The 18158-nt window shown below is 43.8% G+C and overlaps 1 protein-coding gene across 2 annotated transcripts in view; it reads right to left on the bottom strand.

Moving 5' to 3' along the window:
- Positions 1–7369: 7369 nt before the first annotated feature.
- ABCD3 (ATP binding cassette subfamily D member 3) overlaps positions 7370–18158 on the bottom strand; it is a 31420-nt gene continuing 20631 nt past the window's right edge. For both annotated transcript variants that reach the window (XM_030496322.1, XM_030496323.1), the window contains exons 9-23: positions 17453–17595; positions 17049–17118; positions 16532–16601; positions 16309–16406; positions 16139–16230; positions 15558–15646; positions 15409–15481; positions 14425–14488; positions 13937–14014; positions 13777–13842; positions 13590–13679; positions 13254–13373; positions 12755–12859; positions 11376–11432; positions 7370–10482 (exon numbers count right to left, since the gene is read on the bottom strand). In XM_030496322.1, the coding sequence (XP_030352182.1) occupies positions 10405–10482; positions 11376–11432; positions 12755–12859; positions 13254–13373; positions 13590–13679; positions 13777–13842; positions 13937–14014; positions 14425–14488; positions 15409–15481; positions 15558–15646; positions 16139–16230; positions 16309–16406; positions 16532–16601; positions 17049–17118; positions 17453–17595 (1293 nt within the window). In that variant the 3' untranslated portion in view covers positions 7370–10404. The remainder of the gene's footprint in view (positions 10483–11375; positions 11433–12754; positions 12860–13253; positions 13374–13589; positions 13680–13776; positions 13843–13936; positions 14015–14424; positions 14489–15408; positions 15482–15557; positions 15647–16138; positions 16231–16308; positions 16407–16531; positions 16602–17048; positions 17119–17452; positions 17596–18158) is intronic.

The following is an 18158-nucleotide window of genomic DNA, read 5'->3' as shown; positions in this document are numbered from 1 at the left end:
ACCCGGGCACGACCCCGGCATCGGGAGCCCCGACCCAGACGAGGGAGCGAACGAGACACCGGGGGGGTCTCTGACCAGTTCGAGCTCCCAGTCGCTGCCAAGAGCTGCCGGTGCCACGTCTGCCCCTGCGCAGGGATGGGCAGAGGAGCCCGACACAGCGTGTGGGGTGTGAAGCCCCAAGAAGCAGCTTGGACACGGCTCCCGGTTGGGGGCTTGGGCCCCCTCTTTCTGGGTGTGTGGGGGGAGTTTTGAGGTTGTGTTTGGGTTTGGTTTGGGTTTGACTTTGGGTTGGTTGGTTTGATTTTGGGTTTGGATGTTGAGTTTGGGGTTTGGATTTGGTTGTTTTGTGTGCTGGTTCAGCCACAGCTCCTGGACACCTCGAGGTCAGTTTTGGCTCTGGGTTCAGCTCCTGGACACCTCCAGCTCAGTTTTGGCTCTGGGCTCAGCTCCTGGACACCTCCAGCTCAGTTTTGGCTCTGGGTTCAGCTCCCGCCCGTCGTGGCTGCGGCCCATTTGCAGCTCCAGGGCAGTGGTTTCTGCCCCCCCAACAGCTCCATCTTTTGCAGCTCCAGCTCATTCCTGGCTCGGGCTCGCTGCAGCCTCAGGTCTCTATTTCTGCCCTCCTGTTTCTCAGGCCCAGCCCCTGGATGGCTCCGGTTCCGCTGCGGCTGCAGCCCGTGTCCATCTCCAGCCCCAGCCAGTTACAGCTCGTGCCTGTTGAAGGGAGCCGGGCCTGTGGCCGAGCCATCAATCAGTCACTGTCAGGACGTGCAGATGAACAGGACCTGCCACAGCTGCTCCCTGTGCAGCCCCGGGCGCTGGTTCTGCACCTGCAGTAAAGCAAGAGTTGGACCCAAGCACACTGTGAAAAGCACCTTTCGCCCCAGAGACCATCTCATGTGCTGAATTCGGGCTGGTGCGGGCCGGCGCCCCGGCACTGGGGACTCCCTTCCGGAGGGGGCCGTGCACCACCCCCCCCAGGTCCCACCGTCCCCCCCCAAACCCCTCCTGAGCCCCAAACCGCTCCTGAGCCGCGACCCGGCCCCGGCTGGCCCCGAGCCCCTGTGCTGCGGGACGGCCGCGGAGCCCCGGCGGGGCGGGGCGGTGCTTGGGAACCGACCGGGGGGACCCGCGGGACGGGCCCTGCCGCGAGCGGCGCGGGCGAGGACGGGGGGCGCCGGCTCCAGCCCTCGGGGCTTTATCCCGCGGCACTCCGAGCCCCGCCGCTGCTCCGGACCCCCCGGGCCCCGACACCCACCGGGCCCGGCCCTGCCCCGGCTCCCGCTCCCGGTTCCGCCCGGGCCGAGCCCCACCGCGCTCACCTGGGCCGCCCCGGGGCAGCCCGGGCCGGCCGCGGCGGGAACGAGCCGCAGGGAGGTGCCGAGGCCCCGCCCCTGCCGAGGCCCCGCCCTCGCCCCGCCCCGCGCAGCCTCTTCCGCCGGCGGCGGCGGCTCCGGCCCGTCGGGGTGCGGGCAGGGGGCTCGGCCGGGTCCAGGGTGCGCGGAGCCCGCGGGGTGAGATGGGGCCGGGGCCGCTTCCCGGGCTTGGCGCGGGCGCCGCGGCGGAGCTGGGCCCAGGTCCGGCCTCGCCGCCTCCGTCCCGGCGCCGCGGAGCTGCCCCCGGGGCCGGGCCCGCAGCGGGGAGCGGGGCCGCAGTCCGCCGCGCAGAGCCCGGGAGCGGGTGGGGGCTCCCGGGGCCGCGGCGGCTCCGGCCGGTACCGCCCGTCTCGGCCTCCCGCGGCCCCGGGCGGGGCTGGGGCTCTGCCCCCTGGCCGCGGCCCCGAGCCTCTGCTCCGAGCGCGGCCGCAGGACCCTGCTCCCGGCGCCAAACGCGGCGCTTGGGCTCTGGTTCAAGCCCCCCAAACGCAGCACTGGGCTCTCCTGGGGAGCCCCAAAGCGGGCCGAGGGACCCTGGTGCCCAGCACCCAAATGCAGCACTTGGTCTCGGTGCCTGAGCCCTACCATGAGCCACATCAGCCTCTGCATGGGCTCCAACACTCAGCACTTGGTCTCCATTTCTCAGCTCTAACAGCAGCCCCATGAGCCCACTTTTCAGCCCCCCAAACCACAGCATTTAGTCTCATTGTGTGCCCCAAAACGCAGGACTCGGTCTCTGTTTCTCAGATGAAACACTGGCCACCCGAGCCCAGTGCTGAGCCCCCCAATGCAGCACTTAGTCTCTGCTCATGAGCCCTGCACCGAGCCCCCAAAACACAGGACTTAGTCTCTCTGAGCCCTAAATCTGGCCAAATGAGCCTGGTTTTGAGCCCTCCAAACGCAGCACTTAGTGAGCTTTTTTGTGTGAGCCCTAAAACTGGCTGAGTGACCCCGGGTTCACACCCCAAAAACACAGCACTGTCTGCTCCTGAGCCCTGAACCTGGCCCCCAAATCACAGGACTTAGTCTCTGAGCCCTAAATCTGGCCATATGAGCCCTCAAACTGCAGTACTTAGTGGGGTTTTTCGTGTTAGAGCCGGCCAATGAGCCTGGTGTCAAGCCCCCAAAACTGGCCCTGGGAGTGTGGTTTTGAGCCCCCAAAGGGCAGGACTTGGTTTCTGGTGCTGAGCAGCAAAAGGCAGGACTTGGGCTGTTTCTGAGCCCCAACATCAGCACCAGCTTTCGGTCGGGGCCCCCGAGGCTTCGCAGCAGGGTCTGGACGTTCGCACTGGGGGAACCTGGGGCACCCGATGGTGCTTCCCAGAGAGGCTTTGCCCACAGGGAGCTTCAGGGACTGGGGCCGGGGCCGCGGGAGCAGCCTGGGCCGAGCCGGCTCCTCGCTGCCATGGGGAGCATCGCCCCGTGCCCCCCATCCCCAAGCACCCGCTGGGGGCTCTGCCCCGGGGCTCCGGTTCAGCTGTATCAGTGAAGGACTGACACCCTGAGAGCCACCTCTGCAGTACTGATTCTGCAGCTGTGGGTCTGGGCTTATGTTCCATGTGCCTAAAAAGGGGGACCCCAAGTGGCAAAAAAGGCATAATCAGTACGTTACAATCCAGACTAGTACACGTACACCCTGTTTGAATCCAGGTTTCACCCAAATTTGAAGGAAAAGGGCACGTGGAATTTGTTAAATCTTCTCTTTCCTAGCAGTGAAAAGCAACAGTTTGAGCGCTCAGTGAGGGCTGGCAGCAAGGGCAGAAGCAGCTCTGCCCCTGAACACTCCTGTCCTCCACTGAGCCTGTGCCTCCCTCTGCCAGGTTCTCCCTGCCCACTTCCCAAGCACTGCTGGAAACAAGGCTCCAGCTGACAACCCAACAGGCAGCAACAGGCGCTTATTCACCCAGCGTTTGCACAGCGGTGTCAGAGCCTGCACAAAACCACACTCCCTGCTCCTGACAACGTTCTCCTTTAGCCTCAGAACACTCAGGAGCAGCTCAGAAGTGGGAGAGTTTCACATTGAGTTAAGCTTCTCACCAGAACTTTCTCCCTTGGTGTGGTTCAAACAGAAAACAGATTCCTCTTGCTGCTCTTAGAGGAATGGACTGAGCACCCCAGAGAAGGGACTGACGTTTTCTAGGAGCACTGGCAATGTGTTACCACTGCACGTGTCCAATGGAGCTGTCAAAGTCCTCCAAGTCATGCTGCAGTACAAGCTATGTTTGGAGCTGTGATAACGTGCTATCAGGCCAGCGGCAAGGAAAAGAAAGGCACGGGTGGGAACAGCTGGAATGCAGCTGTAACGGGGCTATTTTGGGCTTTGAGTTCTTTTGAGAGAGTGGCCTCGCAGGGACAGTGACAGGCACAGGAGCCGGAACAGGTCCCAGCTGAGGGGCTGCTCATCCGTACTGAGCCTCTCAGGTGGGTCACTGCCCTGTGGAACAGCCTCAGGGACAACACTACACACGGTGTGCACAGAGTTACTGCTGCCCCTCAGACCCACCTTCTGTCCCAGCAGCGTGGTGCACCCAGTGCTTCAGAGGCGACACCCTGAGCACCAGGAGATTCCTGTCACCACTGGAGCAGTGACCTCGAGCAGCCTTTCCAACGCTCTCTCCTCAGGGCTATTATAAATACAACATTTCTAATTAAAACCCCTACTTTAAACGTTTTAATCATCCAGTTGGCATTTGTGGGTTAAAACAAGAGAAGAATGTCCATGTGCAGATCTGACCTTGGCCTTTAATTCCCCCTCCTAAGCTCCAAAACAATGTGCTAGCGGCTCCTGGCTTTCCAGAAGCCCTGTTGCAATATGTGGGATTGCAGCTGAGTTTTAAGCAGCCTCTCACACACATGCCTGTCTTTTTAACCACTGTTTTCCCAAATCCCTCTGCTCATCAGCCCCTCGGGACATACTCCATTATCTTTCAGTATTTGCTGAGTCTGTCACATTGGCACCTTCTGGCACAGCTGGTTTTAGAGCTGTTGCTTTTATGCCAACACATTCCTGCAGTAGAACACCACAATGAAGTAACTACATAAAGGCTTATTCACACTATTCACCTTGTCCCAAGTCACACCAATTAAAACCAGGCAAATAGGATTTAGCACCTGCTTGCACCCAACAGCTCAGCCTAAGGAAATGGTGCATTTGGTTACATACATCTCTTCAGTTGCCTCTGAGGAATGCCCTTTCCCAGAGCAGCATCCCCCAAACTTTCCATTATCAAGCTTAAAAAATCAGCTTTGATTTGTGCCAAACTCTAAAGCTATTTTAACGCAGAAAACTGGCTCAGTCATGGAGGTGGAGTTCCCTATTTCTACCCAAGTAAACCAATCTGAGCAGTCTGAGTTTTGTCCAGACAGCACTGACCTGGTTTTTCCAGTTCTGCTCTATTTTGGTGCAGCACCATGTGTGGATGCCATTTGTTTCCCGGAATGAGGGAAGGGTGGGTCAGAAGGATGCTGGTTTGTGGACAAGCAGAGCAGGGAATGGGGCTGGGCACTGCAGCACCAGAGCTCCTTTTGCCAGGAAAAGCAGGGTTTCCCCTTTCTTTTTGCATTTTGTTTCAAGATGAAACCAGTTTCATTTGATGTTTGAACGCACACGACGGGATGGGTTTGACAAACAGATTGTAGGAACCTGTAACGTGCACAGCCAACCTAAACTTGCAGGTGGAGTTTAAGGCATCATCAATACAGGTCTGTCTGTATCCAGAGCACAAGCAAAAGCCTGGAGCCCCAACATGGGAAGGGAAAACCAACCAAGCAACCTCCTCCCAAAAGAGCTGCCCATCACTGGTTCGTAAAACTAAGAAACCTCTTTCCATGCTCATGAGCAGGACTGGCACAAACCAACTGCTCTCTACACCTAATAAAGCAGCAAATACATGTACATTGAAATAAGTGTTTGGAACAGCAGTTCTATAAGCAGAAATTTGAGCTTCCACATTATTGATTTTCTTCTTGACAGGTGAAAGTTGCCCTTTATTTTTTTCTATGTAAGCAAGGTAACCTTTTCTTTTTCAAGGTAACCCTACTATTTCTCACAGTTGGGTTGCAGGTGCTCGTTAGCATGGGTGTTTCTGTGGACATCCCACAGTATCTATGACAACTATATATACATGTTAATAATGGATTTTTAACTCCTACCTTGATGACAGGCCAATCTTAATGGGTTTTTCACATTTCTAGCTCACTTCAGAACACCAAGGATTAGGTGATGCACTGGTATCTGTCGAGTGTGCCGAAAGCTGCATCCAGTGGAAGAATCACTAAATTAGTTCTTTCTCTCCACTCCTAAGCCACAGGATATTTCTTCTTTATAGATTTAAACAACATGATGACTGAATTTCCTATTCTGCAGAAACATAAATAATTTGTCAGTACTAGGTAGGATTGAATGAAAATGTCAATACTAGGTAGGATTGTCATGGTAACACTCCATTCTGCACTCTCTTCCCTGGTCATTCTCCTCATCTTCTCTAGCACACAGCACAGAGCTAATGAAGTGGCAGCATACCCGTAATTTTCTTACAGTACAAATCACTTTGAAATGATGCTAAAATAATCTTGAATTTGGGATGTCCAGCCACGTGTCTCTACTCCACTATTGGTGCCACATTTGGGCAAGAAACATCCCTGCAGCATGCAGACTGGCTGTGAGAGACTGAACTGAAATCAGACTCCACTGTCTCAAAGATTGGTACGGGAAGCTGAGATGGGATTCCACTGCCCATTGCCTGAGAGATGGGTGGGAGGAGCTGAGATAAGAATCTTCCATCCTTTATCTCAAGGATTGGTGTGAGGATTTGCTGCCCATTACCTCAGGAATTGCTGCAGATGCGCAGTTGAAGAGCTGGCTGCAAGACCAGCAAAACTGCTCCACCAGGAACATGCACTGCCTGACATTAAGAACAGAGGTACTCCCCCAACTCATAATAAAAGGGGGAAAAGGTAATCACCACCGGGACACCCACCTCCAACGACTACTACAGACCCTTTGGGACACTCTCCTCCGATGCTGACTACAGACCCTGGAGGACTCCCACCACCGAGGACAACGACTACAGACCCCCGGGACACCGCTGTCACAGTGGTGACTATCTCTCTGCACCCTAATTCTTTCTTAATTTCTATCTTTTTTCTGATCTGTCCTATCAGTATCTTTTTCTTTTTTTAATAATAATATCCCTTTTTAATAATACTTGTCTTTTTGCAATAAACCAACTGATTGATTATGGTACCTGACCTCATTTGTGTCTTAATTTCACTCTGGGAATCACGAACGCAACAGGTCCGATACTGGGTTTTTCTCCAGTTGGACCCTGACACTGGCTAGGATGCCAACTGTTCCCAGAATTCAAACACCAGACTAAGGCTCCTGAACATCCTCAAAAGATGGTGGATTGATCCTTGAGAAACAGCTGGAATTCGTTGCTCCATGGCTTCAGTTCTACTGTTCCAGGAACTGATGTTTTCACTCTACATAAGGAAGAATCAAAGTGTCGAGGCACACAAACCAAGCATTTGGAATGGCCTGGGTAGCAGAGAGCCGAGAGTAAACAGCTTATCAGTGCATTCAGGTATATCTCAGTTTCACTGTTACACTACCAAGTTTTAAGTATCCTGACAGCTTGTATGTCCACCACAACAAAGGAAAACCATTAAAAATCACCAATACAATAAAGGTGGAGAGCAATTATCCTATTTTCCTCAAGTTACTAAGATTAAAGAACACTCAAAAGAATCACCACATTAAGTACTGATATATTTTAACCTTATTCAGGCCCACACTTCTAAAAACAATAAACTTGAAGGGAAAAGAAGTGGCCAGTGGATAATGGTGAGAGAGGTCAGAACCAGTGTAGACTTAAAGCAGATTAGTGCATCTATGATCCACTCATTAAACAACTTGAGGTTTGTTGAGCATGCATTCACTGTATTGCTAAAAATTCCTAATCACATCATCAAGAAACATAAAAAAGCCTAGATATATTTTATCTTTAGATTTATTATTATTTGAGGCACTTAATGTCTTACATTTATATAGCGCCGATTTCTCCTCCAAAACACTTTACAGTATATACATACAGGAATGTTTCCCACCACTGTTGAAATGCAGCCATCTGACTACTACCAGTACCATCTTCAAAACACCAACCATCTGAGACTGGAAATATCCATCAGTACTTTGTCTTGCTAGTTCAGAATTCCAATGTACAAACTTCCATCTTGTGCTATTAAAAAGACGTAACAGCTAAAATACAGTATCACAGTGCAATTCTGCAACAGAACTGAGACATGGAGCATTGCCATTAGATTTGTTACAATCTTTCATTAGATCAAGTCTATCTCAAAATACTTTAAGGCCTTTTAAGAATATCGTTCTAAAACATCATTCTTGTTTATACTTTCTTTATAAGCCTCTCTTACAATCAAGCGCGGAAGAATGTTTTTCTTTCCTTCCAGTATATTCAGAAACACTTAGTCCTGGCCCTAAGGAGATATGAGCATCCTCAGTTCCAGTGAACTTCACGGCATCTAAAGGCAAACCTATTCCTCCTTGCTCATGGAGTTGGATTTTTAATTTGATTTTAGTATTTGAAATTAATCTGAGATTACACACGATTCTGTTATTAACCAATTGAAATGTAAAGTACCTTGGGATTGGCTGTTGGGGTGCTATGGAAGTGAGCTGTGTGGGGGTTTGCTTGCCAGTGTCAAAATACATTAAAGAATACCAAGTTCACTACTCCACTGCAAAGCCTGCCCTAGCCACAAAGTTAACAGCAACTTCTCATTTTAGAGATTTTTAACTTGTATATTTAAAAGGTTACTAAAAGATCCCTTCCGAGAGAAGTTGCATTTGTGCTGAGAACTTTCACAAAAAGAAACAAAACCAAACCCCCAAAACCCCACACAACAAACTATCTGGCATCCCTATTGTCATGGTTACCATTAACAAAAGACTATCACCTCACATACAGCACGCTGCTACCTGCTACGTTATGGCTGATGTGAGAATCTGAAGGAACAGAAAGAAAATTAGTAAAATGAGATATCTGTTTGCCTTCTTGTGGATCAAGCATGGAAATTTACTCAGGTACCTTACTCTCTTGAATACGTCACACCTCAGAGAGGCTTTTTTTGATTTTCATTGATGCATTATACTATGAATCTACTGTGGTCACTAGATTCTTGTACCAGTGTAGCTGTTTGCATTTGAGTACTATGAAAGAATAATAGCACTAACCAGAATGGGCACGGACAAGGATAAAAGGAAAAGTATTAACAGGTAGTGATTTCAACACAAAAGATGATGACTGATCAAATCTGGTAAAAACTGACAGACAGAAGTGCATTCAAGTATGTACCCATTCTATAAAAAACCGGGTTTGTTTTTAATCTAAACCCTTGATAAAAGATGCACAGAGAACAGATTTATTGCATATTTTATGCATGCCTTCATGTAGTGCATTCCTACATTGTATCTGATATGGAACACTAAAAAACTACTAGACCTTCACTGAACAACACGTATTGGTAATTTGTGTTTTAAAGCCTGAACAGTGATTCAGTTTGAGTTATACCTTCCTCTTCCCCGATCACAAAAAAAAACCATCACCTTGCTGCATTTATGTTTGTCAAAGTCACATGGCAACCACAAAATAATTTGTGTAGAGAAAACAGTTGCAGTAAACTATTTAAAGAGTTGGGTTTCTACAAGGGGATTTGGCAGCTGGAACAAGAAAACCAGCAGGGACTAGAGGTCCTTAGACAACAGGGAGAATCACTGGTGAATAATTTGTATCAGAAATCAAGAAACCTCATGATGAATAAGAGGATAAATATGAAGGATGAAAGCGTCATTGTAGGCTTTACAGCCTAAAAGACCAAGCAAGTCCCATTATCACTTAGTTTCAATCTCAGGTCTGAAAGGCAGCTAAAACCATGAGGAGATATCTTCTTTGTTTTTTTTTGAAGAGGGCAAAGAGGAATTTGGAAAAAGCACCTGCTGTATTACAGGACTGAACACACAAAGGACAGACAAGAGTCTGCTATTTCACAGATTAACATTCTTGAGTCCATGCTAACCCCTTCTGATTTCAAGAGAAGAATGACTGGACCCACATTCTCTTATTCTCTTCTCTGTTTCTTCTTGTGGGAGCCATTCATTTCTTCAGAGCTGAAAATATGCACGAGATTGTTTTATACTAGAAGCGTGACTTTTCTTTCCTTTTCTTCCTGCTCATTTCTTTCCTCCCTCAACTTCCTCTCAACTCTTCATTACCCAAGTATTTCTCTGACACAAAAAGTGCTGCTGGGGTAGGGGATGGATGAATCTCTTGCTAAATTAAGAGAGAATGGGATTGCTGAGCAGCAGAGAGAATTGCATGGACAAAAAGATGTTAAAGAGAATCCAAAACCCAGCAAAGAATGAGTTTCATTTTTTACTAGAAGGAATTAGTTTTGTCTTTTAGGTTCAGTCCATCTTTTATCAGCAAGGGCATATTGGCTACATCACAAGGCTTGGTCAAGGAAAAGGCTCTTTCATTGAACTGGGCACAGATCTGAAGATGGGAGAATGTCCTGCACTTTGTGAGATAACTCAGAAATATGCATAGAACAGAGCAAAAATCCAAGACTGCTTTGCAGGAACAAGAGAGGTAGCAACCCTAATTTTAACAGGGCTTTTCACTCAAGGGAAAGAAGGTCTACAAAAGTCAAATCAGCTGATTTCAAATGGTTTGCATCCCAGGATGAATCAGGTTACACTGATTTAAGCCCAATTTAATTTAGGCAGGTTTTTAAACCACAAGAATAAGGACATTCTTAGTACATATCAATAATTAAACCAACATATACACAATTAGCAATATCCTACATAAGAGTAAATGCTTATCAGCTTGTTTTGGGTTATCCTAGTTAATTTGTTTAAAAAACAAGCTGAGTAGTTGTATTGTACAATGTCTGCCATACTACACACTTCCTGTAATCAGTCTCTGTAGCAGCTCAGTTCACGACTTTAAGATCCAAATGCAACTGTGTCTTCAGTTATTTTCTTGAACTCGTAGTTTCCTCTGCCATCCATGTGCAAGTAAAACTGAAACAGAAGAACATATGTTATCAATCAGTTGAAAATTACCAAGTCTTTAGCTTCTTCCTCCTCACATTTCACTAAATTCAACTGCCTCTGGAAAGAAGTTGAACTCTCTGCTGTTTCTTTCCCTTAGTAACTGTCCTGGGTTCAGCAGTAGCAGTAATTTTTCTCCTTCTTAGCAGCTGGTGCAGCGCTGTGTTTCGGACTTTAGTCTGAGAACAACGCTGGTAACACACTGATGTTTTAGTTGTTGCTAAGTGATGCTTACCCTGATCAAGGACTTCTCAGTCTCATGCTCTGCCAGTGAGGAGGGACATGGGAAGCCGGGAGAAAGCAGAGCCAGGACACCTGACCCAAACTAGCCAAAGGGTTATCATCAGTCTGCTAATGGTCACAGCTAGACTTAACACTGCTATGTTGTGCTTTGTGATAATATATTTAAGTTACACGCTCATCCCTGCGTATTAATTCAGTATTTTCCATACACACATACAGTCTTTCTGCATAAGAAGTAATAGCAACAGTAAAATCTCAGCTTGGAAGGAAAGAAGCCCATGTATTACAGATTAACTTTTAAGCATAGATATATTAAGTATCTTGAAAGCAAAAATTTCATGCTGTTTACTGGATTCTGGATGAAGGGGTTTTTGAGGCTAAGGAGGAAGACTTAAGTACCTAATGAGCCTTCCATAGTTTTGAGGCATTTAAGGACTTTTGTTTAGTTTTCATAACTAGAAGAGTAAGAATATTTCAAATATGCCACTGGATGATGAAACTAAAACATTTTTAATAAAACAGAGCATCATCTATAAGGACCTAAAATGAGAACACCTTGAAAGTCAAACAACAAAACACCTACACCCACAGACACCCTTAGCAAAAGCAAAGGTACATACATCATGATGTTTCCAGAGTGACTTTCTGTGGGAGACAGTGAAGAGAGTGATGCCGACCTACATGAAGAAAATACACACAATAAAGCAGTTAATTTGTCTCATGGGTTAGGTGTTATTTATTTGTCAGCATCAGCTGAAGAGCTTACATTCATAAACACAAACCTCCAGACCCTATTATTAACAGTTTACATATGCAGCCTTTATAATTTTGCAGTTGAATAAATAAATTTAAAAGCAGGAGGGATTTCTCTTTTCTAAATTGATTTCACCATTCTTTTGCTCCTAATGATTTGGCAAAACATAAATGGGGCAAAGGAAGCAAAGTAGGAGGTAGGTAAACCAACAAACCTGTTGATTAAAAGAAGTCTACTTTAACAGCAAAACCACCTCAAACCACAAAAGCTATTAATACATTCTAAAGTAACAATTTAAAGGTGAATAATCTTCCTCAGTCTCCTTGCAACTCAGTTGATTATGCATCCCTAACAGCAGCACCAATTAAAAGACAAAATGGCTCTGATGATAAAGCAGGGTAGCATCTTTTCTTTCTGCAAGGACAGCTTAACCAGGAATCCCATTTGCCAGGAACATGTATTAGCCATTTGGCAACAGGAACTCTAAACCACAAGTGAACATTCAAATTAACAGAATAACAAGTATATGCAAAACAGACTTAGAAAGTTGTCAGGGTATTGATATTAATATGGTAAAATGAAGAAATTATGTCCATTCTTCTGCAGAGTCCTCACCAGTGTGAATTTACTACCACAGAAGCCTCCTTAAGTTCCCACTTCAAGTTTCAAGCACATATTTCAGTGGATGCACAGGTTTGCTCCATTAGCATTCTGAGAATATTGCTGCTGAACAATTAATGTTATTTCAAGTCCATTCTTTCCTAGGCTGAGGGTGTGAAATTGGATTCTATTGATATTTCACATTGCACTACATAGAATCTGAAATGGTGAGTTTAAGAGAGAAAGGAAGAAGTATATTCAATATCATCATGTTTTCCTAGAGTGCTTGGCTTTTCGTATCTCAAAATAGCTGGAAATGCTAATTTCCACCCTCTCATTTTGTTGTCCTGGCCAAAAGAAGGCTCTTAAACAACAAAAAAAGTATAAAATTTCAGATTATTTGGTCTTCACTTGACATTCTTAAGAGTTTATCTGGAAAAGTAAGGTTACTTAGCAGTTAGTAAGAGTTCTCTGATATACAGAGGCCATGTGTACATCTAAATCATCCTAAGGCTACAAAACAATTATTGAAGTCTAGCGTGCATAAAGGGTCCTTGCATGCCCTGCTAAGATTTTGGGTGCCTTGTATCATTTTAGGTTTCCTCTTAACATAGAGAGACAGAATTCTAGCAACAAAGAGCTTACCTTTCGGCAGTGGCTGTAAATGTAGCCTTCTACATCAACACTAACAGCACTGGTACATTCATCCAGAATTGCAAACTGGGGCTTATGGTAAAATAACCTTGCCATCTGCAATGCAAACCAAAAAGCTACTGTGGATATAGCACTACAACCAAGGCATGTTACAAGTTAAACTAAGACTTAGTGTCCAAAAATTTACTGTGGCAATGGAATTTGTTTTAGGTTGGCATCCACTGGTGAACTTCTGTTTATATAACCAAAGTGTAAGGGGTGACAAAAGGTCAATATTTCCTATTAAATTTTTTATACAAACACCACTATTTTAGTTTGGGGGTTTTTTTCCCCTCAGTATTCAGGTATTTCATATTTTGAGGGTTCCTTTTAAGTAAAATACTAATATTTAGTAAACAGAAATTGCTTACAATTCAGGTTACATTTCTGACCAGGTCCTGTATTTGTTAAGTATTCTACATTGTTGAGACATAGAATCACAGACACATACTGCCATCCTCTGCTTCTCTCCCCCGCTGAGTACATCCATCCAATCCTGAACAGTATCCCAGCCTCCTTCACGTTCCAAGATGTGACCCAGCTGGACATTATCCAAATATTCCTTCAGCACCTTTTAATGAAACAGAAATGACAAGTAGAGCTTAAGTGAACTTAAAGTAATGGCTGAAGAAGGTTATAAAGGGTTATACTATTATAATGGTGTACCATCAACCTTGATAAATATTAAACCAAATGCAGTGGTTTTAAAAGCAGTTTCAGTATTTTTAAATCTGAAGCATTACACATCTTAAGCAAGAGAAAGAGTTAATGAATTAATTATCATTACCTGGTCAGAAATACCTTTCTTTTTCTGATCTTCTAAAGTATCTGGATATATAACTTGATCTCTGAGTGTTCCAAGAGTCATATATGGTCTCTGAGATACAAACAAAAAGGTAGGTCAAATATTTCTAAACATAGCTAAAGTAGGAAGAAAGAGAAAAACTACTGTCTATTAAAATACTTTGCCTCACCTGGGGAACATAGAACAACTTTCCTCTTATTGGCTTTGTTAAACGCCCACCAAACAAAGGCCACAACTGCAACAAGAAAAAGGTTTAAACTTGACTAAAAAAAGTCCAATTACAACAGTGTTTTGGAGTCTCTGCTGTTCATTTTTACAAGTTCCCTTACCTCACCAAGAACACGGAAAAGTGAGCTCTTCCCACACCCATTTGGCCCACAAATCAATACATTTGCACCAGATCGAACCTAAAAATGCAAAGCCAACACATTAAAAGTGTAGTGAGGAAGTACTGGTGAAAGCTTCTGCAAACACTAAGACAAGCTGGTATCCTTGTAGGCTTGTACATAGCACTTTCTGACACTACAAGGAGTGATTTCCACTAATCATTTTTTGTCTTTCCCAACTAGTCTAGCACCAACTGCAGCTGGGAAAAAACACATCTGTAACAATAAAAACATTTTTGGGCAAATAGCTTATTGCCTTTTTATTTTCTCATTTTGAACTAACATGAGGATTAATTTTGTTCAGATTTAAGCATACCATATAAGCACCTCTCTTTCATTGTACATTGCTTTATAAATCAGATTACCTCTGAAACTATCTCCACTTTAAAGTTTTAGATGAATATCGTTTTCTATGATATTAAGAAACTTACCTCAAAGTTAAGGTCTTGAATCAAAACATCTCCATTAGGTGTCACCAATGGAACATGATCAAACCTGTGTTACAACATTTAAAATAAAAAACAGTTAACAGCTAAGGAAGTTCTTGAGCCACAAATGGTACCTTATTGTTTAACAAGTATCTATAGTTTGTTGATACTTTTTTGTCTTCATATATTTGTTTTCTGAATCCTTAAAAGCCTTTGGTCTCCAAAAGACCTTGTGGATATAAACCTACATTTAAAGATGCTCTTCATTTTAAATCTAGTAGCTAAGTGTTGTCCATTAGTTCTAGGATACACAATGAATGATTCTCTGCTCTCCTCTCCCTTGCTTTTGGGGTTTTTTTCCCCTCAATAAAACAATAAAATTAACTCTAGCATCTCCTTTCTCCTCTCACTCCCCTCTACTCCACTATCTGCTTTCCACATTGTCCAGATGGAGGCTATTTCATCTCTTAATTGGCTTTACTCCATGTCTTCAGGTAGTATTACTATGTCAATACTATGACCCTCAAACTGCAAAAACCTGAGAAACTGATTGTTACTTAGGTACATCAGTGAAGGGTCCAAGCATGCAGATATACAAGCTGAACACAGACTTGCCCCTGCATTTTAGCACTAATTTGTGTCATGGAATAGAATCTGTAACCAACTTATTTCTAAGAAGAAATCTGATAAAGTGTTAACAAAAAGGTCTGAGAAGTCATATTCCAAAGGACAGCTGGAAATATTACTAAAAAGGCTAAGTCAGGACAGCATATTATGTCTTCTGCTAACATGAGAGGATAAGGATTGACTTACACAATAGAAATGCTGAAAGGGAGTGAGGCAGAATTATTTGTAAATAAACTATAGTAAAGCAGGAGTTGCACATTGTAATAATGTGTATTAAAACCTCTATTAACAGAAGCAAAGACTTATGTCTTTCCAGGGTATGTTAAAAATACTGAAGTTGTGGAAACTTTGTAAACATACTTGATAAGGTTATCAGTGTTGATAATTTCTCCAGATCCAGGTATCAAAGGCAAAACTTGCTTTTTATCTGTGTCTTAAAATAAGAAAAAAGTGTTAGAGACTGGAACACTACACAGAGATGCACATATTGCATATTATGTCATATCTACCTTTCTCCTGTGATACCATCGTACGCTGATATTTGCCACCATTTAAGTCCTTCAGAACCTGCATTAATTCTGTAATTCGAGCTGTGAAACTAAAAACAAACCACAAAAAAACCATAAAATTAACTATAATTAATTTTTAGAAGTTTCAGAAATCAAGAGAAGCTCTAATGAGTACTTGGTTAAACTATCAAAATGACAAAGTTATTCAACCCAGCACAGAAACAGAACATTAACATTTTAGAGTTGCACTGAGGTTGTCCAATATTCACAATACTTTCAAGAACTTTTCCTGTAATAGGCAAATATTTGGTAACTTTTCTTCTTAGATGTTGTTTCAATTAAACATTCAAACCGTATGCTGCTACTGTTCAGATATGAAATTACTAGTGGACATAATTATCACACCTTCAGATATGTTTTCAGCATAAAGTATTTTTAATCTCTAGATTTCTAGGGTGCTGCAGTGGACAAACCACACAAAATCATTTTAATTCTACAGTTGGTTTCTTGAAATGAGATGAAAACCAGCAACAACATAACTTTAAGAAAGATAATTTTACACAACTACTTATGAAGCTTACCCAGCCAATCTTGTCATTTCACGGCCTGCTAGAACTATTCTGCCCAAGGCTTGAGACATTCTCAGTAACATTCTTCCACTTTGGTAGTAATCCTAGAGTAGAAGAAAGTTTCTTTATGTAGACTAACAGAATTTAAATTCAGGAAATGGTTTTAATTCTGTTCTATTTACCTCCAAAAGTTCTGCATGAGTACTGTTCTGGTGACGAGGATCAGCCAGGTTCAGAAATGGGCGACTAACAACCAGGTAACCAACCACAGTGGCAAGGTCTGAAGTTTAAGAGTAAATATTAAGCTACACATTAATTAAAGCAGTAAGAAAAAAAGAATTCTCATTTTAAAAGTTGAGCACTTTGTTATTTCTAGCAATCCATTAGCACTGGATAAACACTTACATTTGGCAATGATGGTATCAATGAAACCCATCGAGAACCTGAACAGGATGAAATTATGCAAGTGTTCCACCTGGTAAGTTACAGAAGAAACAAGGTCAAGTTAGATCAGTACCTTTTTTATTATCTTTTATTATTTTACAGACATTTGACTCCCAACAGTTATTTTTCCTTAAGTCACAGATACTTCAATGCACCTGTAACAGTGACGAGCACTGCACAATGTCCCTGCTGGCAAAGACCTGCACTCCAGGATCAACACAACCTACACTTGAAACTGAGCAGTGAAAGAATAGTTTTTGTAGTGAAAAGGGTGAAAGGAGGTAAGTGGCAAGAGAAAGACCATTTTATCAGAAACCTGTGTTCTGCTTACAGCCTACTCATTTTTAAATCTAACGACTGTAGCAGCATAAACATCAAGCCATATAATTCAATCTATACTAAAATATGTCAAGAATCACCATCCTAAAATTAATTGAAGTTTTGCTTAAGATGTTTTAAAAGATAAAAGAAGTCTTACCAGTTTACGGAAGGTTTTGTGAATAGTCTGTTTTTCTCTCAAGTTTCCATTATAAAAAGCAATTTCTTCACTAAAAAAAAGAACAAGTTTTTGACATCAGTCTTTGAAGGAGTCAGCCATAAAACACAGGAATATAGCTCTTTCAGTTACTTTACAAAGTAAGAGTCTTTACATTTTCACAACAGTAGAAGGTAAGCTTTTCATACCCCAGCTACAGTTTGTCTTATAAATTAGAAATAGAATGCACATTCAAATTAGTTAAAAATAATCTGCATAAAGATGCAAACACTTTGCTCAGAACTGATAGCATCAGACTTCCCAAATACATGTTAACATACAGCTTCTGCATCTATACCACAGTATTAATTTGTCACTTGCATCTTGCCATCCAAGTAAATCTATACCTGTTTGTAATAAGCCGTGAGTTGACATATCTGTACTCCCCTTCATACTTCTGTTCTATAATAGTCATCTTGCCAATTGGTCGTCTTAAACGGGTAAGGAAGAACCCCGAAATAATCAAGTAAGCCATCATGCTAGCTGGACCCTGTGAACATCAAACCAGAGGAAAAGCTCACCATCTAGATGGTCCCAAATTGTAACATCTATACACAAAATGCCCAGAAAGCACTAATCCCTGGATTCTCACCTTCTATGTGTCTGTTACCACTTCAGTTACCCTTGCAATTCCCGCCATGTTCCTTTCTTTCATGTTGTAGATACTGTTTTATTAATTTTACCAATGCTCTGTCCCTAGATGCCCTTCCCATCCCAGCCTTCTACTCAAGTTCTATGCCACCTGTGTCCTACTGTCCTAGCTTATTTCATTAAGAATTTCCTTGTCGTTTCTCGTTTCCTCTCCTTCATTTCTACTGACTTCATTTTCTCTGTATTTGCTACACTGTCATAGCAGTCAATATTTCAATCCCATTCCCTTCTTTGATCCATACATCTCCCAACACATTTCCTGCTTCTCTTAAGCAATCATTGGGGGGAACTCTTATTCTTCTGGATCCTAAGATTCAATAGACCAGGGCTCTCAAACAGCATGCTTAAATAGTACTGAAGTATGGCACAGTAAAAACCAAAGGCATAAACTGAATTTGGCAT

Source organism: Strigops habroptila, chromosome 8, assembly GCF_004027225.2.
Source record: "Strigops habroptila isolate Jane chromosome 8, bStrHab1.2.pri, whole genome shotgun sequence".
Taxonomy (NCBI): domain Eukaryota; kingdom Metazoa; phylum Chordata; class Aves; order Psittaciformes; family Psittacidae; genus Strigops; species Strigops habroptila.
This window is presented reverse-complemented; position numbering and strand designations above follow the sequence as displayed.